Source organism: Oryza glaberrima, chromosome 3 (genome assembly GCF_000147395.1).
Source record: "Oryza glaberrima chromosome 3, OglaRS2, whole genome shotgun sequence".
Lineage (NCBI taxonomy): Eukaryota > Viridiplantae > Streptophyta > Magnoliopsida > Poales > Poaceae > Oryza > Oryza glaberrima.
Genome location: NC_068328.1, coordinates 32,665,426 through 32,693,048, shown reverse-complemented (window position 1 = coordinate 32,693,048; position 27,623 = coordinate 32,665,426). Strand labels below are relative to the sequence as shown.

The 27,623-nt window shown below is 44.2% G+C and overlaps 2 protein-coding genes across 3 annotated transcripts; both read right to left on the bottom strand.

Annotated features, from left to right (window-relative positions):
• Positions 1 to 17,439: 17,439 nt before the first annotated feature.
• Positions 17,440 to 21,304, bottom strand: LOC127767023 (probable GTP-binding protein OBGC2). The gene is given in 10 exon segments (XM_052292222.1): positions 17,440 to 17,606; positions 17,609 to 17,664; positions 17,781 to 17,980; positions 18,099 to 18,173; positions 18,387 to 18,494; positions 18,615 to 18,815; positions 19,112 to 19,189; positions 19,750 to 19,833; positions 20,475 to 20,566; positions 20,661 to 21,304. Coding segments are annotated over 10 exon segments (1,512 nt in total). The 5' UTR covers positions 21,253 to 21,304; the 3' UTR covers positions 17,440 to 17,580.
• Positions 21,305 to 22,496: 1,192 nt separating this feature from the next.
• On the bottom strand, positions 22,497 to 27,565 carry LOC127767025 (chromatin remodeling protein EBS-like). 2 transcript variants are annotated; one of them, XM_052292224.1, is made up of 6 exons: positions 27,250 to 27,565; positions 24,771 to 24,880; positions 24,532 to 24,674; positions 23,794 to 23,862; positions 23,162 to 23,297; positions 22,497 to 22,876 (listed from the first exon to the last, which is right to left on the bottom strand). In XM_052292224.1, exons 1-6 carry the CDS (start codon positions 27,323 to 27,325, stop codon positions 22,850 to 22,852), a joined length of 561 nt encoding a protein of 186 aa, XP_052148184.1. In that variant the 5' UTR covers positions 27,326 to 27,565; the 3' UTR covers positions 22,497 to 22,849. The 2 variants fall into 2 exon arrangements, with proteins under 2 accessions (XP_052148184.1, XP_052148183.1); XM_052292223.1 differs by having other exon boundaries at positions 24,532 to 24,880; positions 27,250 to 27,557.
• Positions 27,566 to 27,623: the final 58 nt, after the last annotated feature.

Genomic DNA, 27,623 nt, shown 5'->3' with positions numbered 1-27,623 from the left:
TGCGATGTATTTTGATTGATGGATGCTTGAGTGGTAATGCATTAGACCCACTATTTTTGCACTTATTTAATTTTCTATATCCATGTTTCTTAGAAAATGTCATAAAGTATCAAGGTAACATAACCGAGAGGCACCGCCACGGTGTGAGTCAGGGTGAGGGGATTGATGGCTATGGGGTGAGTGCAAGATATTCCCTCCGTCCCAATAAAAACCAATAGGATAGGATGCGACGTTTTCTTTTACAATGAATCTAAACATGTCTCTGCCCAAATCCATTGTTCCAGTAAACGTCGCATCCTATTATAGATTGGTTTTCTATGGGACGAAGAGAGTATTTTAGAAACACCCATGTACTTTACTTTTACAATAGTATCCTTATAAAGGGAATTTTCATCCTTTGCATTATATTTCGAAGAAAAAACAAGGGTTTTTTCAAAAAAACAAACAACAAGCTGTCAGGCCATGGGAGGATCTTGCAAAATAGTTACTAATTTCTCAATATTTAGGCTTTTATTGGTGGTACCTGGTAGCTGTGCAGACCGGCTGCAAACCCCGCACCGTGCATACCCGATCCAGATTGGTGACGCGTGGACGAGAGACTGATCTGACGGCGCGTCTGCACGGCTCCATCTGCACCAGGAGAAGGCCCATCTCGGCTCGCTCGAGTCGGCTCCTGCTTGAACGATTAGCCGGCTTCGCTTCGAGGCGGCAGGGATGCCGTACGCGGACTCGGCTCCAGCAAAAGCGAAATCTATTTCTGGCTTCGTCTTCCTTCGCCAGATCGGATCGCCGCCATGCGCACCGCAGCCGCCAGGATTCCGGTGCTTTCTTCACCCGCCTTAGTGAACGACATGGCCAGACAGCCGTTTCTCTCACCTGTGCATGCGGACGACGTAGTCGCCGGGGATTGTGGAGCCGATGAGAAGCAGAAAACACATGTATGCTCGCCTAGTTATTTGATAGTCATATTTCTTCATATTGGTTGATCTGTGACCATATATATGTTGTAGATTGCACAGAACTTCGAGGGGATGACCATGATCATGCATGACGAAGTTGCACAACAGGTCAATGATAAAGCTGAACAAGCTTTGATCGTTCCTCAAGTTGGAATGGATTTCGATTTTATTCCATTTACTATGTTACTCAACTATACTCTTTTACTATGTTACAGTACTATGTTTTACTTCCATTTGCAGTGTGTTACACTTATGATCAGCTATATGTTGTTTGAGAACGATTGGCCTCCAGATTTGACATTCAAGATTCAGATTACACAATTTTTCAGTTTTCATTTTTGAAAGGAACCAGACAGACAAACCACAATCTTGTTTACACATTGATCCATCACATTCTAGATTTTGGTATACCCAGTCGTAAGCCTTTGTCATTGCTAGAAGCCTGGAACCAGCTGCATGAGTAGCAGATGCTTTGCATAATAATTTTTGTCAGAATGCAGTAAACCATCTGAATATACCTAATTTAGCACTGCTGCTATGGAAGCCTGTGACTCAGTTTGTAATATTCTTACCAACAGCCTACTCAGTGTGAGCGATAAATCGCATCACTTTTAGCAAAGGCTAATGAACTAATCTGGTTAAACTATAGAAAAACCAACCAACACCCTAGCATTTTGATGAAAGACAGAAAGACACGGGCAAAGGATCAGACGTAGCAACTACAAAATTACAAAATACAGGTCACTTCTAGGTTTTTTCTTCATTGCTTGAATAGTGCTCCACTTGCATTGACTTCCGGCGGCGCGTTGCAGATCCTAGTTCTTCCACTGCCTTTTGGCTTCTGCTCGCCCTCGCCAATCCAGCCGCTGCGGCCTACACCAAAGGCGTCCGATGCCCGTGGTCAGGAGGAACGAGGAGGGGAACACGGCTCGTGCTCGCCTTAGCCAACCCAGCCGTCGCCGCTGTCACCGACGGCGCTCGTGGCCAAGGCCTAGGAGGGAGGCCGCGACGGCGGTAGCAGGCGAGAGAAGTGGCCGCATCAGTTGTTGAACGGAGGGGATTATGGGCTAAGCCAATGGCGCCAAGGAGAGGCAATCCCGACAGATGGAGGCGAGATGGGGAAGGAGATCGTGGCGGCGGCGGAAAGGGAAGCGGGGATCGCCGCAGCAGAAAGAAAATGACGCGAGTGAGCCACAGAGCCAGTCCATGCGCTTCTAGTTCTGGTTGTGGGAGTCGACGCGAGCGAGCCGAGCTGGGCCTTCTCCTGGTGTGGATGGAGCCGTGCGGGCGCGCCGTCGGATCACTCGCTCGTCCACGCGTCGCCAATCTGAATCGGGTATGCATGATGCAAGGTTTGCAGCCTGTCTGCACAGAATTTTTTTCCCATCAAGGGCGCGATGACGACGACAACAAGGAGGAGGCGGCGCCGCCGGCTCCGCGTGCACGCGCGGCGGGCGCGGATGGCTGCGGGGCCCCACGCGGCTCTCAGCGGGCGGCACGACGACGACGACGAGGCGGCGCCGCCGACTCCGCGTGGACGCGCTGGATCTCAAGCATCTCCTACTCTCTTTTTTCTCCATAGCTGCTACGACAGCAAAGTGGTGTGGTTGTGATGTTGAATTACTGGCTTCCAGTCTCTTGACGATTTCTCTCAAGCTTGAGTTGAATCCCCAGCCAAACCGCTGGTGGTGGCTGCTATTGCTAATGTTCTGGTAGTTGAGGTTGTTGCGGTACTAATTTCTCCATGCCGTTATAGCCAGTGCTTGAGTTCTTGCTCTCTTCTTGCTTTGATCTCACTCGGCTGATTTTCCTAGAGATGGTTTCTATGGCTATAACTAGTACTACTGCAGTTGTTACTTGTTTTGATTTCTACGACCAAAATGACTTGGCCGCTCGGACGGCGGCGGGCGCCATGACGACGACGACGAGACGGCGCCGCTGGCTCCGCGTGCATGGTCGAGGCGACCGGGCGGCCGTGGCTGGTCGCAGCGGCGGCGCCCGTGGCGATTTTCGCTTTTTTTATTTTTGGGTTTTTTTTTAGTTCCGTGAGGGCAATATAATTTGTCGATTATCCCGTGCGGTCCAATTAACCCGACCGCACAGGAAAATGATTATCCCGTGCGGTTGGGCCGCCCGCACACAAAAATATTGATTTTTCCAGATGTTTTGGTGCAGACGGACAAATCTTCCGCACAGGAAATTTATTTTGACCGCACGGGATAATGCTGTTTGTAGTAGTGATCTTCGAAGACTGGGCCGGCAAATCCTTGAGTTTGACGAAGTCACCACAGGCGCCTTACCGTTTCTCTTTATTCCAACAATTTAATTTTGATTTCATATAAAAAATACAATTTACCCTGATTTTGGGTTTTGATATTGCCGGATGAGTTTCCATCAGTTATTCTTTGAAAAAGTACCATGGATGTTTTCTCCTAATCAAGCTGCCCTCCCTCAGGAACACAACACGAGTATTGAAGTCAATGGCATTGGGACATGCATCCCCCTCCTTGCAAAGTATTGCAATTTAATTTTCTCATCTAATATTATTAGAGCATTGTGCAATGCACATGTATTTCTATTTTGACTTAAGTTATAGCTAGCATTTTTATATGTACCCAGTGCCTTTTAAATCTCTTATCATCAAATTTGCAACCATAAGTTTTATACTGATTCCTCGCAGCAATCTAGTAATATATAACCCGTTGCACGCATGTTGCTAGTATTTATAACAAGAGGAAATGCTTACCTTATACACTTCATCTAATACATACAGAACCGATATACCAAAGCAACTAGTATATCACATGATACTTTTCCTGAGGCACAACATATTCCCAGTGAAGTGATGTCATGCCAGAATTCACAAAATCCAAAAATGTAACACCCCCATGGCTGACAGCTTTCTTATACACCAAATGAAAATATATTTTTCTTAATGTGAGACGGTTGCTGAAATAAGCATATATATATAAGAAAGCTGTCATATATATATATATATATATATGTATGTGTATATATATATATATATATATATATATATATATATATGTATGTGTGTGTATATATATATATATATATATATATATATATGTATGTGTGTGTATATATATATATATATATATATATATATATATATATATATATATATATATATATATATATGTATGTGTATATATATATATATATGTATGTATATATATAGATGTATGTATATATATTATACATACATATATACATCTATACATATATGTATACATGTATATCTATATATAGGTATATATGTATATCTATACCTTTTTTTTTTGACAAATTGACCCTTTTCAAAAACTTATTTCGAAATTAACCCCTGCCAAAAACTTCAACCAAAACTAGGCCGTCGGCTCAGCGCCAAGCGCATTGGCGCTGAGGTTGGCCGTGTCAGCGCCAATGGGATTGGCGCTGACATTGTGCCACCGTGGCGGCCGGGCCGATCCCCCAGCTGACGTGGCAGCTACCTCAGCGCCAACCGCTTCGGCGCTGAGGTGCCCAACCTCAGCGCCAACGTACTTGGCGCTGATCTTGGCTACTTTGAGCCCGGCCGAGGCCGCCCTAGCCAGTTAGTCCTCTGTTTTTCCCCAGCCGCCCGCCTAGGGTTCGGTCGCCACCGCGTTCTCCTCGCCCAATCTCCCCCAAAAACCTCTCTAATCGAAGGTGATTTGTGCGGCATTGAGTTTGGGATCGGAAGAGAAGGTAAACCCCTCTACAAACCCTAAGTTCCCCAAAGTTTTATTGGATATTTTGCATTGTTTTGGTTGTAGACGTGGTTTGATAATAGTTGGCTAAGGATGGATTATTAGATGGATAATGTGGGTGGGGATGAAGTGTGGAGGTGGCATATCTTTATCCATTTGGTTGTTGTTGATACATTTGACAAAATATATTTGGGATGGATGTTTGGTGATGCACTAGGGTTTGATAGGAGATGGATGTGTGGTGATGGCCTAGGATGTGGGATGGATTTGTGGTGATTGAGAGGGTTTGAAAGGGGTTGATGTGTGGGATGGATTTGTGGTGATTGAGAGGGTTTGAAAGGGGTTGATGTGTGGTGAAGGGTAGGTAATTTGTAGGAGTAGAGTTTTTTTTTATCAATAATGTGTAGTATTTGAGTAAGGTACTTATTTATTGGAAAAATTAGACATGTTGTTAGCTTTTGAAGTATTGGTATTGCAATGGTAATTACATATTATTTTCAAGTAAGTAATGTTTATGCATGGGTTAAAAATTATAGATGGATAGATTGGTCCGGCTTCATTATGGTGGTTGTGTGGTAGAGGAAAGTACACATGGAAGCCAATTTGAGGGAATGACAGTTAGACAATTAGTGTTTTCTGTGAAGCCTACCTTTGAGGAGTTAATGTCTCGCATCAAGCATGAATTGGATTGGAGTGATGAGTCGGTTGGTATGCAAGGGAGATACGATGTGGGCGGCGGTGTCATGTCACATAAGTTTATGTTAGACTTGAATGGAGAGATCGAATGGCAAACATATATAGATATAGTATTGGGGTCACATTTCAAATCTCTCGAGGTGTTTGCATGGAAGAAAGATGGTAGGATAGGGAAGAAAGAACTTATAGACCTTAATGAAAGTCCACTCATAGAATCACCCATTAGCTGTCACGAACTGTCGGAGAGGTGTAGTAGGAAGGAAGAATTGATTGAGGAAGACGTGGACGGGGGCGAGAGAGTAAATGATATGGCGGATGTGGAGGTCAGGGAAGAGAATGACCTGGTAAGGGAGGAAGTACATGCAGAGGAGAATGTGCCGTTAAGGGAGGAAGTACATGCAGAGGACAATGTGCCGTTAAGGGAGGAAGTTAATGTGGAGGAGAATGTGCCGGTAAGAGAGGAAGGAGATGTTGAGGATGGTCGGGAGGTAGGAGATGATGTGGAGTTGCCTGAGGAAGAAGCGAATGCTAAGAATGTAAGTATGGGCCTAAGGGAGTTGGCTAGGCTGAAATTCTATACCCGAGAGGAGTGTGAGGAGGCTATGATACGCAGTGGATTGAACCCAGGCTGGTTGGAGTATGATACAGAGGATGAATTGGATGAGTCCGCTTCCGACTCCGATGATGATCGTCCAGTGCGTAAGATGTCAGAGCATGAAAGGACTGTGTTTGCGAAACTGGTGGGTAGAAACCCGGAAATAAGACAATTCGAGGATCTTACCAGATCCGGGCTAGCAATTGCTGATGGGGATCCACAATATGACGGTGCCTTCGAACCAATGTGTGATGAACCAAGGAAGGGGTTGGAGTTTCGATCGATGGATGATCTGAAAATATGGCTACAGAGTTATTCTATCCGTGTCCACCGGCCGTACCATGTGAAGGAATCTAACGCGTCAGTAAAGTATACTGTGGCTTGTCTCGATCGCCATTGCAAATGGCAGATTAATGCAAGGAAGAGTGGAGGAGATAGGTGGCGGGTGACTAGGGTGGGCGAAGACCACACATGCTATAGTGCGGAAGTAACCGGCAAGCATTTGCAACTTACTTCAAGGTTTATTGGAAATAGGTTACATGCATTTGTGCGAGCTGAACCTACTTTATCTCCAGCAGCGATTGTCGAGGCAGTTGAGCAAATATGGCACTATCGGCCTACGTATGGCAAAGCATGGCGTGCTAAGCAAGATGCTATGAAGGTCATTTGGGGAGATTGGGACGAGACATATGTTCGCTTGCCTACACTGATGCGTGCCATCAAAGCAAAGAACCGTACCATGCATTTCCGTGTTGAGGCTCACCCCGAGAAGTCCAGGATGGTGGATGGAGTACAAAGACGAGTATTTGGACTCGTACTCCCCTAGGTTTGAACCTTACCTAGATCCATCGCAATGGCCAAGTTATGATGGAGAGTTCTTCGTGCCCGACTTGTCGTTAAAGAACAACACACGAGGAAGAAGAAGGACAAGAAGGTTCAAGAACGACATGGACAAAGCATACAAAGGCTCAGCCAACCGACGGTCACAAAAGCCGAACAATACAAATTCAGAGCCGGTCATGCAAAATAGATGCTCGCTATGCCACGAACTAGGCCATAAGAAAACTAGGTGCCCGAAGCGAGACAAGTCTAAGGATCGACTGAAAAAGCGCCGTAGGACGGGGGGAGGTGGTGAGGGTAGCACACAGGTGGGATTGGATGTCATTCATTTGTTAAGTTCATATTGTTGCTTCAATGTTTACTTTCTGTTGTCCTCCTTTCCATTCTCATTGTGATTTTTCCATTTAATATTTTTTCAATTACTAATGATTCCATTTTCATTTGCAGGATGGAGCACTTTCCGGGGTTGGAGGATTTCTACGAGGAGAAGCACCGGGCCCCACAGATTGCCAGCGGAGAGGTTAGCATCAACAATATGGAATTTTTTTTTATGATCGAATTTATTTTTTCTTCTATGATTTTAGTTTGTACGGATAGATCATCCATCATAGAGATATCTCAAATCAAACACACAAAATATTTGAAGTTGGCCCAATGCCCTGTTGCTGTTGCATATGCATATGCTATCCTGTTAATATTTGCTCAATCCCAAAATTAAAGTTCCTAGTTGCATGATGTATTTTCCACAACCCTTGTATATGATATATTGTCGCTAACTTTATGTTATTATGTTTGTCTATTGATGCAGCGCTTGAAGACCCTTCGAGTAAGAGGTCACACGGCGCACATACTGTTCGACGACCGGTACGTCCCGTACCTACGGCGGGTGAAGCTCTTGGCGTTCGTGACCATGGCACAGTGACCGGTGCCTCTGTACAACGCCGTTGCTCTGACGGCCCTAGTGGACCGGTGGCGTCCAGAGACACACACCTTCCACCTACCGTGCGGGGAGCTGACGGTCACTTTGGAGGACGTCGCCATGATCCTGGGTCTTCTTATCCGGGGTTAGGCGGTCACAGGTGACACAGCGTCGGGGAATTACTAATGAGTCTTCCTATTCATTTGTTAATTTTTTTGCAATTACTAATGATTCCATTTAATTTCCGGTCACAGGTGACACAGCGTCGGGGAACTGGAGGGAGAGGGTCGAGGAGTACCTTAGTCTGGAGCCTCCAGTGGCACCTGATGGTCAGAGGCAAACGAAGACATCAGGGGTTCCTTTGAGTTGGTTGCGAGCCAACTTCGGTCAGTGTCCCGCTGAGGCAGACGAGGCTACAGTACAGCGATACTGCAGGGCGTACGTGCTGTACATCTTCGGCAGTATTCTGTTCCCTGACTCTGGTGGAGACTTGGCTTCTTGGATGTGGCTGCCGTTGCTCGCGGACTGGGACGAGGCGGGTACCTTCAGCTGGGGGTCGGCTGCCCTAGCCTGGTTGTACCGGCAACTCTGTGATGCTTGCCGAAGGCAAGGCGGGGACGCGAACCTAGCAGGCTGTGTTTGGTTGCTACAGGTAAGTTCACGCATGTTATGTTTCGTAACATTTCAATTTCTTGCTAACATGTTGGAAGCTAACGTATGTGACGTAGGTTTGGATGTGGATGAGGCTTCCAGTTGGTCGGCCCATGTGGAGGACCCATCAGGCTTGGCCGCACCAGGATGTAGACCGACGTCCCACTGTAGCTCACCTGTGGGAATCGGTCCCATCTCCAGTAGTAGGCCGCAGGAATTTGGCGTACTACTACTACACAAACGAGATAGACTACCTACAGCCAGAACATGTAAGCTATTCGGGGTTCTATCACACATGAAGATGGTTTCTTACTATATAGTACTAAATGTGCTTCAATGTGTTTTATTTTTGTTGCTGCAGGTGGTGTGGATGCCATATCAGGCACAGGAAGTGCTCGAGCTAGAACTGAATCCCATGTGCCATATAGAGGATGCGTTGAAGACCCTACGGTGCCCACTGATCTGCTTCTATGTAGTGGAGTTCCAGATGTGCCACCGCGTGATGCGGCAATTCGGGAGGCTTCAAACAATCCCGCACCGTTTCTCCACGAGTATCGACCTACACAAGTTAGTAATTTCACTTAGCAATTTATTTTGCTTGCCCAATCAGTCACTTCAACATTTACTACATATTTGAGTTGGACATTTTGCATACGTGCAGGGTTGACCGTCGGAAGAACAAGAAAGTGACTGATTGGGCTTACTACCATCAGGATCATATCACGCAATGGGAGAAGTTCGAGGAGAATGGAGTACCAGACCAGGGTCAGCACAACGGGACGGAGTTCGACTTGTACTTGGCGTGGCTCCACAGGACCTACCGTCTTGTCCTACGTCCGGCCTGGACACTAGCCGACATAGCGGATGACCCCGAGGATGTTGAGGAGCAGAACGAGTACGATACTTGTACCCGTCTAGGTACCACGGTCGAGACGGGACCTGTTCGCGACAGAGTGGTTAGTTTCTAGCATTAATATTGTATATTATTTCATTTCAATGCCATATATGTTGTGACTTACTTCATTTCAATCCTACAGGCTCGAGAGCTCTTGCGGACCGTCAACGACGCGGGAGTGGCGCTAGGCACGGCTCCTGGCTCCGAAGGAGAGGGCGGCACCCTCCGCAACACCCTACAGGTAATCGTTGGAAAGAGATGAAACTACGGTGTTTTCTTCCAAAAGCGATAACTTAACATGGATTATTTTTTATGCAGAGACTATGGCAGCGATGTCGGAAGTTAGCAGCAAGGCTCGGCTGCAGGTCGACTGATGTGGTCGAACATGCTCATGCCCACCAAGAGGGGGATGAAGAAGGGGAGGTGGGTGACGAGGAGGGCGAGCAAGACAAAGAGGCGGAGGAAGGAGATGAGGAGGAGGAAGGGGATGAGGAGGAAGAAGAGGAGGGGGACGAAGAAGAGGAGGCGGATGAGCTCGGTCCCTCGCAGCTAGAGGACGCATGTCACGCCCGGAATTTCTATCCAAAATTCCAAACGCTTACATGTGTGTGAACCCTCGTCCAGGAATCAGCCGAGGCACACAATAACAAATTGATAATAGAGTACAATTATTACTCTAATTAATAAGCGGATAAAATGTCATTACAAAGGTAGATAGTTCCTCTCAATCAATAAAGATCTAAGCAGCGGAAAATAAGATAAATGGCGCAGACGACTCCACTCCACAGGCATCTTGACCAGGACTACACCTAATCCTCCACACCATCAGCATCGCTGTAGAACTCCTCCTCTGATGAATGATTGCAAGGTGAGTATATGACATACTCAGCAAGCCACGCAGCAAATATGCAAGTGCACAGGATAACAAAGGATGGCATAATAGGGTTTCATTTGCATAAACAGCATTTAATAAACATTTCAGAATTTAATAAAACAGTTAAACAATAATTAAACAATATTAATCCAACGCTATACAACATACCCTGTTGCATAGGCCCAACCAATCTGAACAACCATCCCGGCTGCACAGTTCTATCTCCAAACCAGGAATATACCATTCCAAACCAGGAGCTAATCAAATTATTACCAGTCATAGCATCTTTTATTATGATGAGAAGTGTGAAACTAATCACGAAAGACATTGTTAGACTCGCCCATAACCGTGGGCACGGCTATTCGAATAGTTTTACTCTGGCCAGAGGTGTACCACTGTACCCACAAGACACAGCCCCACGACATGTCACCATGCGCCTCGATGCCACCACGGTACCTCGGAAAGGAGCTGTGACAGTACCCCTCGCACAACATAATCCACCACAACGCACCGTTCCTGGATCATAATCACCCCCTTATAAACAAGGCATGGACTCCCCAGCGACCCCCGTGGGCTTATCTCCGCCACTTCTCAGTCTGGTGCCCCGCAATGAACCATCTTATACAAAAGGTAAAGCCGTTGCCCACGCTGGCTTGTGGTTGGCACGATTAATGTTTCACAACCGAAACTCGTGAACCGGTCCTTAATTGTCATGAGCACGACCATCAAAACCATGTGCTCACAACCCACCATTATTAGGTTTTAGTTGGCAAATCAATTACTTAACCAATCATGATTAACCATCATGAGCTATCATTAAGCCATCATTAAATAATAGTGAGTCATAAGTTATCCCAATAGTGTGCTAAAGTTTCTAAGCATGGCTAAGCAATCACATCTAATATCTAGCTGAACCAATATATAAAGCTTAACTAGTCAATTTATAATAACCCAAGGTATCAAGGAATAAAGTAATCAAGAACAAAAGGGCTATAACAAACAATAGGTTAATTCCACCCAATGGCATTCGAAAATAAATGCAATAGTTGAATAGAAACAATAGCTTTAAACGGGATCAACATGCTCAAAGGGTTGTTTGGGATCTGTGTGACTTGCCTTGCTGGCCTTGGGACTCTTCAAATTCTTCTCCTGTGAAAACGAACTCTCCGGAAACGTCGGAATCTAAAGAGAAAAGAGCAAAATCACCCAAACAGCACATAAACAAGCACGAACAGTACATGTGGATATTTTTAACATGTAGATCTCAATTTTAGAAAAATTTAGAGACTTGAACCAACTAAATCCGAGCTAAGATGAATTAGTTATGAATTTTCAAAGATTAAATCGGTTGAAAACACTTATATGGATTTTAATTGAATTATGACGCAATAATGAATTATTTTTGAAAAGGAAAAGGGAATTATTGCGTCAGCGGCTAGGGTTCGCGGTGGACCGGGCGCACGGCGACGGTTCACGGGAACGGACGGCCGAGATCTATCCAACCAAAACGAACGGTCGAGATCGATCGGTCCACAGCCAGACCACGGCGGACGGCATCGATGACGTCAGCGGTGACGTCACCACCGGCGGCGGCTCGGGCGCGCATGCTCGCCGGCGAACGACGGCGCGGCGGCGCGAACGGAGAGCACCTACGGGTAGCGGACGGCACGGCGAACTCACCGGTGACCAAAACGGCGGCGGAAGATCAACGGACGGCGACGGCGACGAGGAAGAATCGGCGGCGACCTTCGGCTTGACGACGACGGCGGTGCTCCGGCGGTCTACGGCGACGACGGAGGGGCGGACGAGGACGGCAACGAGACGGTGAACACGACGGCGGCCTCCCCGAGCGACGGCGACGACTGGAGCGACGGTGACGCACGGCTGGAGCGACGGCGGCGACGGCGGCGACGGCGGCGCTAGGCTACACGGTGCTAGAGCTCTACCGACGACGAGAGGCGAAGGCGAGGGTGGCGGCGGGTAGCGAAGACACCGGGGATCCTTTTAAAGAGGCAAGAAGGCGGCGGCGAAGGCCCACGGCGACCGGCGACGAGAAGGAAAGGTTAGGGTTCGGGAGAGAGAGACCGATCCGATTCGAGATCGAATCCTCCGTTTTCCAAACGATTTAGGTGAAATTTCCAAAAGAGAAAAGGTAGAGGAGATCCCTAGGATCATTTCCCCTCTATTGATTTCACTGGAGAAGGAAAGGCGCGGCCGAATTTGGAAGGAGACGGCGGCGGCACGTGCTAGGGTTTCGGGTGGCGGCGGCGCGAGGAAGACGACGAGTCCGACAGGTGGGCCCCACCTGTCAGCGAGCGGACGCGCGCGCACGAGCGGGCGGCTGCGGCCGGCTTGGGCCGAGGGAGAGAGAGAGAGAGAGAGTTTTGGGCCGACTTTCGGCCCAAAGCCAAAAGAGACTTTTAAAAACCTTTTTCAATTTAAATTATTCATGAAATGCAATTCCATTTATTAAAAATACTTCCTTAGCTCAAATAAATCCCAGAAAAAATCTAGGAATTATAGAATTAAGCAAAGTATTTAATGAAATTTTATCTGGCCCCATTTTATATTGGAATTTATTATTTAAAAACAGATCTTCTCTTCTAGGCTTTTAAAATAAATTCTAATAATTCCAATTTAGACAACAATTTATATATTTGGGATTTTTAGGGTGTGACAACGCACCAGAGTCGTCACAGCCGGATCTCTCGCAGCCCGGCCTGTCTCGACCACGACGCCGGCGGGCTCCTTCGCAGGACTGGAGGTACACCCCCCGACGTGCCTCGTCCTCGCACTAGAGGTAGGAGGAGGTGAGTGCATGGTTCAATGGATGGATGGATAGATGGATGGTTGGATGGATAGATGGATGGACTTGATGCATGGTTCGATAGATGGATGGACTTGATGCATGGTTCTATGGATGTATGGAATGATGTTGGGATTGATGGATGGATGTATGTTCTGTATGGTTCTCTGGATATATTACTGCCTGTGAATTTCTGTGATTTGATGTTTGCCTGTGTTGTGTGCAAAGTTTTGATAAAGTTTAGCAAGGCTGGGACCTCAGCGCCAGGACAAATGGCGCTGACATGTCCAACCTCAGCGCCAGTGCGCCTGGCGCTGAGGTCCCAGCCCAGCCATCCATAAGGCTTGCTGGGCTAGGCCATGGCCGAAACGGCCAAGTCCCACCTCAGCGCCAGGCCAGTTGGCGCTGAGCTTCCCACGGGCAGCGCCATTATGGCTGGCGCTGAGGTCCCAGCCCGCAAGCCATCCAGAAGGCTTGCTAGTCTGGACCTTGGTCGTTGTGGCCAAGTTCCACCTCAGCGCCAGGCAGGTTGGCGCTGAGGTAGCTGCCACGTCAGCTAGGGGATCAGCCCGGCCGCCACGGTGGCACAATGTCAGCGCCAGTCCCGTTGGCGCTTACACGGCCAATCTCAGCGCCAATGTGTTTGGCGCTGAGGCGACGACCTATTTTTGGTTGAAGTTTTTGGCAGGGGTTAGTTTCGAAATAAGTTTTCCAAAAGGGTCAATTTGTCAAAAAAACGGATATCTATATATACGTATATATGTGTATATGTGTACGTATATACGTATATATATATATATATATATAGTAAATTTGTTTGGTGCTCCATGGTGCCCGGGCACCATGATTGAAATTTACTATATACCCAATTCAAATGAGTATGAAACTTTTTCAAATATTTAGGTATTAACGTTAACTACTTTACTAACCAGTTCAAAGCAAGTTTGAACTCAGTTCAAACTTGCTTTTGTTAGATTTTTATTCTAGGTATATAGCATCCAAACATATAATTAGTTAGGTATGTAATAATGGATTGTGAAATAAAGTTAAATTTGAGTTGTTTTGTTGCTAGGTATAGGTATAAATCGAATACTTATAACTAGGTATATACTCACAATTTGAAAATTTTGAAAAATTTGGACGAATTTGTGTATTTCATACCATGGTGCCCCATATGAGTATCCTATGCACACAGGCCCTCACATGTACACACCGTGTACACCAACTAAAAATTATCACAAAAAATTCTAGGAAAATTCATACATATACTTTCAATAGTATTACATCTACGTGCAAAGTCGCATCTTCAAATTCATTCTACATAGAGAATAACAAAAAAGATAAAATTCTGACAAAATTGCAACCTTAAAACTGTCAGATTTTTTGTTTTTTTTGTTACGGCTAAAATATAATGAATTTGACGTTAAGATTTTAACCCTAAGTGTAATACAATTGAAAGTATGTGTATGATTTTTTCTAGATTTTTTGGTGACATTTTTTAGTTGGTGTGCACGTGTGTACACGTGAGGGCCTGTGTGCATAGGATATGTTGCCATATATATATATATATATATATATATATATATATATATATATGTTCTTGTTTCAGCAAGAGACCCTTCAGGAGAGGAGAATTCATGCATGAAAGAATTTACATTTGTTGAGAGTGATGACTGGAAAATAACCACAGGACCGGTGTTCAAATGAGGGGAATATAAAACGCTTAACTATTACACTTGCTGCAATATTGCCTCAAAAGAATCTTAGTCCCTGAGCATGAATCCGATATTCAAGACATATAATACGATCAACAAGACATCCACAGATTTTCCAAACCTACATGTCAGAAATTATAAAAATGATGGATTAGTATGTTTGATCAGCAAGTAATACAAACTAACACTATTCTCTAATGGTTACCGCAACTGTCAAGAAGTTGCAAAATGCCACCAGGAAGATAAACAATCAATGATACTACCTCATTTCAAAATGTATGACGCCGTTGATTTTTCCCACAATATTTGATCATTCGTTTTATTCAGTATGAATATGTAAAAATATAAGTTAAAATTATATTTTATTGATGAATGATCAAACGTGTACGAAAAGTCAACGGCGTCATACATTTTGAAATGGAGGGAGCACTTTTCGAACTGCACTCTGCTTGCGTTACTACTATGTGATGGCATGGAACAAATTTACTATGTTCGAAATGTACTGCCCACTTACGCTGGCTGCCGTTGTTGCTCGCTAGCTTGCGATCCTTGAAGAAAACGAATCCAGTGCTCCTCCTTATTCGGAAAACACTCATCACAATGTGGAATATTCTTCATCTGCAACATTAGCTTGAGAAGCTCCTTCTTCCTCTCTTCAATTTCCGTCCCAAGTGCCATTGAAGCTTGCTGTCTTGGACAACATTTTTTATTATTCTCTTCAGCAGCCACTGGCCCTTGCTTATTGGTACAAGACTCTGTGTCCGTACCAGGTTCTGTACTAGAAGGCGAGGGACCCTGAACATACAAGAAGAATCACTTGAATTATGGGTTATGAACAAGCAGTTTCCCTTGAACAAAGAACAAGGCTACACTTCTGGGTATTCTCATTTCTTGGCTGATTTTTTTTAAAAAAAACTATTTCCTGGTAGATTGCTGTGACAAGACTTCATTTGAACTGGGTTGGACAGATAATATGCCATCAAAATAATGCTCTAGCCACTTCAAAGTCCAAAAGGAACAGCGTCGTGGCTTCGACACAATTGTGACCCTTGGGGCTTTGTACATTTAGAAGGAGATGAACAATCAGGTGTTCAATCAATGCAATCGAACGTGGCCCTAAGTGGTTGCGGCAATGGCGCAGGAAACTGTCCTCTGGAAGTTTGCCCGACCTTGGTCGCAGGCGCTGCTAGCTTAGTTCTCTAGGTTGCTAGGTCATTCCTTCTGTTTTCACGAGAATAGGCTTAAGCTTTCCATGTTTTTCTTTTTTATTTCCCACCTTATGTTCTGGCTTTCGGTTTGTTCTTTCCTTTGTTTTGCTCTCTGTAAGTTTTATTTCTCTTAATACAAAGGTGCACAATCTTTTTGCGTATTTTCGAAAAAAAAAGCATTATTTAATGTGTGTGTGTGTGTGTGGTCGTGGGGAATTTAAGTTCATGTCGAGGTCATGCAACAAAAAACGAACGAACGCACGCACTATAGTAACATAACGGAAATATCAAATACCCTATAAAAGGCCAATCTTTAACATATCTTGTTTTACCAAAATAGCCTACTTCTGATAACAATGTGAATGTCTTATGCACGGGCACTATAATGAATTGTATGTCGTAGAGAAGAAGACTTGAACATATTCAACCACACATATTAGTTAAGAAAAGTTCATAGTTTTATTTATGATTAGCAAGGAATCTGATTTTGGGGGAAGAAGCTCAGAATCGCAGATTGGTAGACACATTATATTTTTTTGGAGGAACAGAAAATAATCCAAACGTATAAAGCATCGACTTATCTCGATCAATTGGGAGATATATCAACGAGAAGAAGGCATACCGTGCGAGGTGACTCGAAACCGCCGGAAGAGAAGAAGCGATACGGCGAGAGCGGCGGCGGCAGGGCTTCCCGGCGGAGGAGCCCGCCATGGCTAAGCAACCTGGGCGAGATGACGGTGGCCGCCGGCTTAGGCTGTAGCTGGGTGAGAGCGCCGGGTGCCGATCCTACTCCTGCTCGCCAAAGAGCGAACAAGCGCCGCCGCCATGGTCGCCGGCGATCGAGATCGATGCTCCTCCCCGTTATTCCCCCCTCAAACTCCTCGATCAATCTATCGATCGCTATGAATAACGTGGCCGTTCGTGTTAGTCGGAAACGAAGTCGTATTGTATTGGGTTAATTGAATCCATGCAATTATAAATTTTACGGTTTTAAAATATAATATTACTATTCACTTATTTGTAATTATGGCATTATAATTTCACAAATATTGAAGATATGCCACTACATACCCCTTCATTGTATTCTCTTAATATTATAGGACCAAATTGCCCCTGTCTTCTTCCTCCCTCCCCCTCATTCTCCCCACCTTCTCAACCAATCTCATGTTCAGTTGTTCACCAGCGCGGGGCGTGGGGGCGAAGCTCGGTTTCGGCTTATAAGCCAACAAACAGATAACGGAATTCTCCGTAGGCAGCAGTAAGTTCAGACTTCAGACATGAGAGAACACAGAGTATGAAGCAGATTCAAGCAGAGAAAAGGCGATGGAGTATATGCATCAAAGCTGCTTGCTTCATTACGTGCCAATTGGATCGTACACAAAAGGGTCTAACAACACACAGAACTATCCTTTCCTATTCACACGCGTCTGCTGACTGGCATTTCGTACCATCTTCTCATACATTTTTGAACGAATAATTTTTTTTTTAACGAATAGCATCTTCTCATACTGATAAACTCCCATATCATCACACTTTCTGATGGTCATTTTCATGCTTCATCAACCGTCGAAATTGCTGCAAACCAAGGGAACCCTGTTGTCCTTGCAAGAGCCGAGCTCGATCTGTCTCTGCTACTTGAGAACTTGTCTATGGTCTTCGTACTAGCCTCTGGTATGCTGGCTGACTTCCATTCATGGCTCAGGTAACCTGTGATCAAACATTTTCTCAGGGCTGCCCTAATCTCCTTTAGCATCTCATCGATTCCGATGTGCTTCCTGCAGAACCACGACCGTGAGTTCAAAGGGAATGATAGTAAGATCATGTGAGGGATGTAAAACGGTTTTCGAGTAAAAAGAACATGCATGTAGTTTGGTCAACTGAAGAGACATACAGTACACTTGCACCAACAACAGCTTGAGGTCTTGGATAGTCCCGAAGTTCCTTTTCACCACCTTCAACTTTAGTCTCTGATGAGGTATTATGTTCGCCTGTATTTCCGTTTAAACTGTCTTCGCTTGTATTGTTACCATCACATTCTTCACAGCCTATTGAGGATATCTCAAAAGCCAGTGAAGATAGCCTGTCTTGGGCCTACAAGTGGGATAAAAAGCAAAGCGTAAACAGTATGAAAACCGAGCATGCCAAGAGGCAAAATTTTCATCAAGGGATTATAGTAGAAATAGAAAACCACAGGCTTAAGGTACAATACCTTAGGAAGATCAATCTTATTCAGAACCACAACGTAAGGTCTCTCCAGATATTGGGGGTTATACATCCTGAGTTCCTGTAAATAGACATTCACCATTCAACACACATCTTGACTTGAGAAACAAAACATAGACAAAGATTCAATTATACTGACTAACTACCCATATACAAATGGCTGATAAGATTCTACCCAACTAATATAAAGGACTATCAAACTTCTCTGGCATAGTGTGCACGACTGTTCAAAAAAAAAAACAAAAGAGCTATTATGAATGAAGGAACTTCTTACTTCTCTAACAATCTTATAATCATCCACAGGGTCATCAGCAGCAGCATCAACAACATGGACGATTACTCTAGTTCTCCTTAAATGTCTCAAGAAATTGCGACCAAGACCCTGCAATGTAATATTAAGTCAAGTGATGATGCCAAAGAAAATAATGAGGGGAAGCAACATGGCTATTGCAAAGAAACATTTTGTATGAAATAAGCAAAGTGCATAAAAGTAAAAGAGCACCTTGCCCAGATGAGCACCCTCAATGAGACCTGGCAAGTCTGCCAATGTTGCCTCTGAGGAAAACTGCAACGCCCCTAGAGCAGGATCTCCACCAAGACGACCAAGATTTGGCATTAATGTAGTGAATGGATACTCAGCAATGTCTGGTCTTGCAAGTGTTATTGCTGATAGAAGTGTTGACTTTCCAGCATTTGGAAGTCCCTGAAAATGCATGTAAGACATCATGCAAACAATGGCGACTGCAATGAAATAGCATAAATAAAGCCTAAAAAAAGGAATGTAAAGCATCTAAACCCATGTGGGATAATCACAACGTAGACCTTTCCAAACCAAATTCTTCCAATATCTTGAAATTTTCTTATGTATGGTACATTATTTTGAGCAAGATTCTTGTGTACGATATATAAACTACTAGGAATGATCTGAACACTTTCTTGTTCCCAAAACTGTGAAGCAAGACCAAAACCATGAGAAATATAGAATAGAGACACACATACCACAAGACCAACGTCTGCAACCACCCTTAAGATTAACTCCAAGCTTACTTCCTCACCAGGCTGACCATGAATTAACACCTACACAACAAGAAAAGGACAGAGCGAATAAAAAATATGATGAAAAAAGAAAATGAAAGCTATGGAATTCAAATGCATGTAATCGTTTGAAATCCTTTGGATTATCAAAAACCATCATGCTGATACAATCACAGAGCGATGGATACCAGCAGTTCAGTACTGTTAAATAATCTGCACATGATTGTTGGCGTTAGTGCTTGAGAATCTATTAATGTCTTCTCACTATCATTCATTCACTAGTATATGTCGTGGAAGTTTTGACAAACTTGAACATAGCTTAATGCCATCGCAAGAATCAAGAATGCAAGTAGCTGCAGTGTGCAAGGAGCCAAGAAACTGAATACAATCAAGTCAACTAGCTTGCAAATTGCACTATTTTCTCTGATAGACCCATTATACAAGTATCTATGTGGAAACTACATTAACAGAAACATGAAACTATTTGCTCCAGCTAATCCTTCACAAAAACTTTAACGATCCAACTAAAACAGGCTATCGGTGAAACAACATTAAAGCTACCATCAATTCAAATCCCGGTGTATCATAAGGTAACAAATTACCCTGTCACTAACATCACGCATGATATTAGGTGATAAAGCCATGGCTTTCCTCCTTCTGTACTCAGGCACATCGATCAAGCTTATCTGCAAAAATAAAGCCCGACTGTAAAGTCATGACAGTATCATTCAGTGCATAAATATTTGTAAAAGTAGTAGGTGTACTTTAGTTGTAGGAAGTAACAATTTATAAGATCAGTCAAATAAGTTATGTACGCCAATGAATCATCATGATTACCATGCTTCAGTTAACTGCCCTAATAGAACAATGAAGTTTCTAAAGAACTGCTCGAGGTCAGATACAGTTCTGTCAAGTACCAACTATATTTATTAACGACTGGCAAAAATCAAGTTATAATATTTGATATAGAATTCAGCAGATGTTTTGGCAGTTTACTAGATTTTTTTTTTGTGGGGAGTTTACTAGAATTGAAACTAGTACATCTCAAAATGTTCATATGGGATGGCTACCGCCCAGTTTACACCTTTGTGTAGAAATAAACATTGAAAAATCTTAGCATGGTAGCGAAAGCTTATTAAGCACCATTGAAAGATCTTAGCATGGTTCTGACTTGTGCCATCTCCAAATTATAAACGCAACTCAAAAGATTAAAGACATCAATCGATAGAAATGTTCGCTAAGCACAGCAAAAAGTTTGGGAATTTGAGCTACGAATTCAGCCCTCCTCTTGAATAAGCATAACGATGGTGAACAACTAGCAACTCACCCCGCCTTGTCCACCCCTAGCAACAATAACTTCATCACCGGGATGAGCCAAATCAGCAAGAACAGCGCCTTTCTTGCGCTTCACAACAGTACCTGCAAATTCGATGCGGCAGATATTAACCGAAGAAGACTTTATCATCACAGAGCAAAATGCTATGCATTTCCAACACCACCAAAATCTACAAACCTACAGGCACGGGTATCCTGAGCGTCTCCCCGGCGAAGCCATTGTGCATCCGCGAGCTCAGGGTTCCGGTGGCGCCCACGTTGCCTCCCCTCTTGGCGCAGTATCGGGCCTTCTCGTGGAACCGGAGCAGCGTCTCCTCCGCCTCGTCGGCGTACACCACCACATCGCCGCCGTGGCCGCCCATCGGCAGCGCCACCGACCCGTCGTAGTTCCTCTTGTACGACACCTTCTTCACGCCGCTCCTCTTGCCCTTGTCCGACCTGCGGCGGGGGGATTTGGGGGCGTCCGTCGAGGGGGAGGCCGGCATGGCGAGGACGGCGCCGTGGCCGCCGTCGCCCGCGCGGACGGTGACCACGGCGTGGTCGAAGTACTTGTGCGCCTCCTTGGACAGCGCCGCCGCCGTATTCTGCTGCTGCGGCGGCGCCTCCCTGGCCCTGGTCGCGCGGCACGCGACGTTGTTCCGCCTCCGCCTCGTCGCGTGTAGCTCGGGGAGGCGAAGCGCGGGCCGCGCGTCGCGGTGGGCGGCGGCGGCGCGGTGGGCGCAGGCCGCGGCGTGGGAGGAGGGGAAGCGCGGGTGGAGGAGGAGCGGCATGGCGCGCGGCGCGGTGGCGTCGCTGGCTCACTGGCGGTGGCGCGGCGGTGTGCCCGGTGGAGGAGACGATAAGCCGCGGAGGCGTAGCGCGTGGCTGCGAGGAGGACGTCGGCCTAATGGGCCGTGGAGTTGGCCTGTCGGCTCGGCCCAGCATGAAGAGAGCGGCGGGCCCGGCAGCAGGTTGGGCCGAATATAGGCCGTGGAGCGCGCAATTTGTGTTTGGGGTAAGTCTATATCGGCTTCCTCATTTCATGTCTTGCTCTTGAATCTTGATCGAACCGCATCCCTTAGTGGTAATCTTTTCTCCTGAAGATGAAGATTAAGTTTTTTTACGCAAAACGAGGTGGTATTCACGTATGATTGATTGAATTTTCATTATTACAAACTTGAAAAATAGATTAATATGATATTTTAGAGCAATTTTCATATAGAAAGTTTTCGCACGAAACGTACCGTTTAGCAGTTTAAAAAGTGTGCCACGAAAATCTAAATCTTCATCGGAGAAAAGAACAGGACCTTAATCGCCATTCAAAACAGATATCTAATGTAAATTTAGAATTTTTGGCCTTCGTGTATCCCTAGAATTTTGAGGCAATTTCGTTTTTGCCCCTATTTCATTGTTCAATATTGATTTTGCCCATGTTTTTTAGGGTTTTCGTTTTTGCCCTGTTTTTTTTAAACAAAACAAATGTTTGCCCCTATTCCGATAATCTTGCTAGCGGTGTTAAATGTGAGGTAAAAAGACAAGTATACCCTTAGATATTTTCCGGTATTTTTGTACCACTTTCAAATTTGACCCAAATTTTGGCACACTTTTACAAATTTGGACAATTAAATTACTGTTATAGTATGGCATCAATAGATTTATATTTTGATTATGCCAAAAGTACGGAAAAATATCTAAGGGTATATTTGTCCTTTTACCCCCCACATTTTAACACCGTTAACAAGAATTAACATAATAGGGGCAAACGGTTGATTCATTTAAAAAAGTAGGGGTAAAAACGAAAACCCAAAAAAAAAGGGGCAAAATCAATATTACACATCAAAGTAGGGGCAAGGAGAGCTGGTAATCGCCCATTTACCTAACATTGGAGACCTTTTTCGGGTCAATTTTTTCTTTCAAATACAACTTTTCAAAAATCAAAACCAGGAAACAGAACGAACATGAACTGATGAACCTCTCAAAGTAAAAAAGAAAGGGAAAAAAAAGAACGAACATGGAGACGACGAACAGAGAGGCAGGTAGCAAGTCGTCAAGGTATTATTGATGGACAACAACACAACCACGGTAGGCAGTGCCCAGTTTCATCTATCATCATCGCTTATGAGTTTATGACCAAGAGGGAGTTTGATCCCTTTGCTCGAGCTAACTGACTGACTGACTCCAAGCTAGTACATGCGACGACGCTACGACGACCATGCAAACGATGCAAAAAGAAAACACTGGTAAATATGTACACAGTACACTGGTCACTGGCTGCAAGCAGCCTTGCACAGGAAGAGAAGAGAGAAGATCTGGAGGAGTGATGAGGCTTTGCTCCCCACAGAATTGTTACATCCACTTTGGAGGTATTGAGATTCTGTCTCCATGGCATCACCTCCGCCGTCGTTTGGACTGCACCTGATGCAAGCAGGAGCATATGGATGAGCAAACATTGGCAGAAATGAGGAAGATTGCATTTGTAAAATTGTATGATATGAATTGATCCACTTCAGTGGCATTGTCAATTTTGTGCAAATTTTAAACATCTGACATGGGTTATGTTCACTGCAACCTCCTGACATACATCATATATGTAAGGCGCCCTCTGGTTCAACTTCAATTAGAATCAGATGATCAGAACTATAGATATTCATCAGTACTGTTGGTGACGCGCCAAAGTTTTCATCAGATTACTCAGTTTACCTTTTCTTCAGATTGCACAGTAGCACCATTGGACTTTTGTAGATCCTTTCCATTTTCAGCAATACAGCTTTTACAGTAAAAATGCTCTAGTTTCTTCGCTTCTTTGATGGTTATTTCAACACAGGAAGGATGAAACCTGCAGGAAAATATTTTAGAACTTCAACAAGATACTATGAAATTGCTAAGTGTAAACTCAAGAGGTTTCTCAGGTGTATATTGGATATAGTTCCTCAGTTTTCCTTTTGTTCATTTCACTTTGACTTTATGAGTTCCATTACTTCTGTAGTCCGTACACATACTTGACATAAAACAGCCATAAATGAATTAGAACATGCGCCATACTGTCCACAATGGACCATTATACTTGTGAGGAGCAATACTGTTCTTTTTTCTAATGTTCCACAAGTATTGACTTTAGTGGAGCTATTCTAGCCTGCAGAAATCCTTATAGGTTTTTCTGTAGAATATATGGTTTGCACATGTGAAGCTTAGCTTCTTCACTACTAATAAGAAACAGGTTTCTAGCAAGACATACACCTAGCTTTACTGATTGCAGTTAATGTAAAGATTTTCTCAGGTTTGGTAACATTCAAAAATACAGAAACTAGTTGAATGCGTCAGCTGTATCTCACCAGTCAGAGCAATCCTCACATTGGATCATAAGGTTATCAGGATTGTATGGCATCTCACATTTGCAAAACCTGTTATGTCAATCAACAACAGATCAAATAAATTATTTTTGCAATTGAAGAATTGAGCATGTGTCATACTAGCAAACAGGAGAGGTATGTCAAGTTTGTCACTACAGGTTGAAAACTTCACTCATTTAAAAGGGTAAAGAAATGCCCAAGCCTTCAACCACTACGCCGATTGATTGCCTACCAATACGTGAGAGCAAATATATGATATGTGCAATCTGAATAGGTAGATCTTGTAACTGCATTCTCCCAATTCAAACAGGCGCTAATGAACAGCACTGAATAATCTAGCAGAACTGCAGAAAATAACGGTTTCAAGACAGACTGTGACCCCAATGGGACTGCTAGGATAAGAATCGACAGGGCAACATATTTCAAGAAATTGTGAATGGTGTAATCAGAGCAACAAGGTGGTAGAAAGATCCCAGACATTAGCATTGGATAGAGGGAGACAATCTGAAAACTATCAAAGCTAGGAAAAATTCAGAAGAAAATCATATGTTAACTTTCTAAAGAAAGCCATAAACCATATAGCAGTCAACAAGATCACAACAGATGAACAGTTTGCTGAAATATCCTGAGTGTCAATAGTTCTTTCTAATGATGCTAGAATATACTAGTAGTAATAAGTACGGAGTCATGTCTAACGAATTTGAAGGTTTGGATTCTTACACAGCTATACGGTCAGGCACAAAGCTGCCTGTGGCAGATTTGTACTCAAAGCGGCAAAAGAAGTCCTCAGCGCTGACAGATCGAAGCTTGGTGTAATCTCGAAAGGTGTGGACATAACACTTGCCCTCTATGGTGTCAGCACTCTGCGAATCATAGTGGTCAGAAAGAAATACTTCCTTCGAACCATGGAATGGCCGCCGGCCACCAATGGACTCTTCTGGGCGGTAGTACCACCGCACCTTGAACTTCACTTGAGAGGCTTGAGGTCCTGTTGCCTCAATTTCCTCAACCCTTGCCACATATGGTTTCTTTGATGAGTCAGGTGCCATCATTAGCACAGTATCCCCAGCTGGAACAGACATACAACATAATCACTAAAAGACTATGCCAATATTATTTCCTAATAATTGTTGTACCTCACAAATTACATTAATTTGCTAATATTGGAAAACATTCCTGACAACACTAGAAACTGTTCATACTGAATCAAAGCAATTACATAAAAGTACAACAAGTGCCTTTCGACAAAAAAAAATACCAATAGTTATATAAGATAACAAGTAGCCAAGATGAGTGTGCTTAATATCGAATGAAGTTGAATGCTGAGTTGATTTTGCAGAATTAACTGTCGGTACTTCACAGCAAGGTTGTCAGTATTCCAATCCATATCCTAGTATCTTAGATACTACGATCCTACCAAGCCGAAACGATACCGATCCCACCTAGTATCCTAATTTTCATAGTATTTTGATCTTACTATTCATTTCCACGATGCTACGAAATCTTAGGTAGTATCCTGATTCTACGATCCTACAAAATATTATTTAAAATAATGTGAATAAATATGCTCAAGTTTACATAAAAACCAATTAAATTTATCAAAACCAATATTATATGCTTTAGTTTATACAACATATTATATATTTATATAAAATATGTACTTTCTAAAATCTGATAGTATCCTGATAGTATGGTAGTATCCCAATACTATGATACTACGAATAAAAAACGATCCTACCTAGCATCTCGATATTGATTACCTTGCTTGAATTCCACCATAAATTTTAACTTGCAAGAACTTTTTTGTATTTAAAATTTAAATTTTGCAGGGAAATAAATAACTTCAGTCTTCATCTCACTCCAAACCAAAATGCTAACTTGGTTAACCCAACAAGAAACTTGGATTTATAACCAGGAGTACACCATTGCTACGTGGAAGCTTATACATAATCAAGACTACCTCCATCAACTTAATTCTTACATACAATCAGATGTTACATAAGCAAATAGGTAGAACAAGGTTATCAAGAAATGTGTCTGATCACGCAAATCAATAACGTAAACAAGTATAGTTAAACACAAAAATCTAAGCTTTGTGATACACAGACAAGGCAGGCTCTGGGCCTAGGCAGGTTGTGCGACCGCCTAGGGCCCAGGCCGGTAGAGGGCCCATCACCATCATAGTCCATCAGCATCCCAGGATGACCTAGTTAGCCGGTTAGCCCAATTGCAGTGATGTCGTTGCCACGTCGATTGGCAGGGAGGGAGGCACGCCACGCACGCAATCGAGGATCGAGCCCAAACCATCGATCAAGGGCGAAACCGTGACGCGTCAGTTCATTACTTCGTTCTAGATCCTCGGCGTTTTCTCTCCTGATCGCGATGGCCGACAGGTGACGGCGCCACAGCACGACCGTGACTTCACGATCCAGAGTCCGGCAACATCGTGGCAGCAGCCAGCCGGATGCTCTCACGCCCGACGCCCATGGCCCATGCCTTGCCCGATTGTCTCATCGTGACTCGGATAAGGTTTTCACTTCTTCTGATCTTCTCAATTTTCATTTGCATCTATTTATTCCTAAAATTATGTTTCGGTTTTGTTTTGTTCTTTTTGTTATTTATTTTATCCTATTTGAGCTATTTATACTACTTCGTTTTTGCACGGGTTTCTTTTAGTTGTCTATTGTACTATGTTTTTTTAAACTAAGCCCATTATACTATCAACACTATTTATCGAGAATAAAATACCAAATTACAATTTTCAACTACGTATTATTAATCATGTTATTTTAGAGAATACATGGTTACAAGTAAAAAAATCCTTAGGGCCCGTAGCACAGAGTTTGCCTAGGACCTTCGAAAATATAGAACCGGCCCTGTTCACAGAGCTACCGTCCTAATCAGCACATAGACTTCTTTTTGCAGGTTGTCCTAAAACTAAAGAAGATCTAACATTTTATAGGTTCAAACTTGAGATAGAACTTCCATCTATACCAATATCAATACCACTATATAGGAATGTAGCGTCCATGATGTCCCCCGCAATCTATCCGCTATACCGATATCAATACCTCTATAGGAATGTAGCGTCTGCGATACCACCCGCAATCTATCCACTATAGCGATATTAATACCGCTATAGGAATGTAGCGTCTGCGATACCACCCGCAATCAATCCGCTATACCGATATCAAAACCGCTATAGGAATGTAGCGTCCGCGATACCGCCCGCAATCTCGCTGCTACCCCGATATCAATCCGCTACCACTCCGCTAACACTATTTGGTACCTTTGGATGAAAGTAGAGATTCTACCACCAAAAACCTAGATTTAAGATCTATAATCGAAGCCAAGCTAACCTATACACGCACCAAAATTTCCCCCAAAACAACAAAAACCTAGATAAATAGATAAAAGGATCAAGAAAGGGGTCCTCACGCTTGATGACCCCGTCGGGCCCCTTGATGGTGAACGACTCCAGCACCCGCTTCTGCGGCTGCCGCGTCTTGGCCATCCTACGCGGCGGCGGGATTGGAGCCTGGAAAGGGGGGGGAGCGGCGAGAGACGGCGAGAGCGAGAGGATGAGATGCAAAAAAAATCTTCCCCTTTTTATTTCCCCTTTGAGCCGAAATGCTCCACGCGCTCCTCTCCTCCTCCTCCCTTTTTCTCCTCCTCCGCCTGCTTTCACTCTCTTCCTTTTCTGGTTTCCTCGGACGCGAACACGGCCACCGGTCGGATCGGACGCGCCGCGACGGGAGCCCACTGGATCGGTGGCTTGGCGCGTCCTCAGCCGTTGGATCGGCTGGGGTGGA

Coding starts and splice junctions, on each gene's coding strand:
- LOC127767025 (XM_052292223.1), bottom strand. CDS start 27,325: ATGGCCAAGACGCGGCAGCCGCAGAAGCGGGTGCTGGAGTCGTTCACC. Junction 24,881..27,249: donor GCCCGACGGGGTCATCAAGC/GTGAGGACCCCT, acceptor TGTCTGTTCCAG/CTGGGGATACTGTGCTAATG. Junction 23,863..24,531: donor GTGCCTGACCGTATAGCTGT/GTAAGAATCCAA, acceptor TTGACATAACAG/GTTTTGCAAATGTGAGATGC.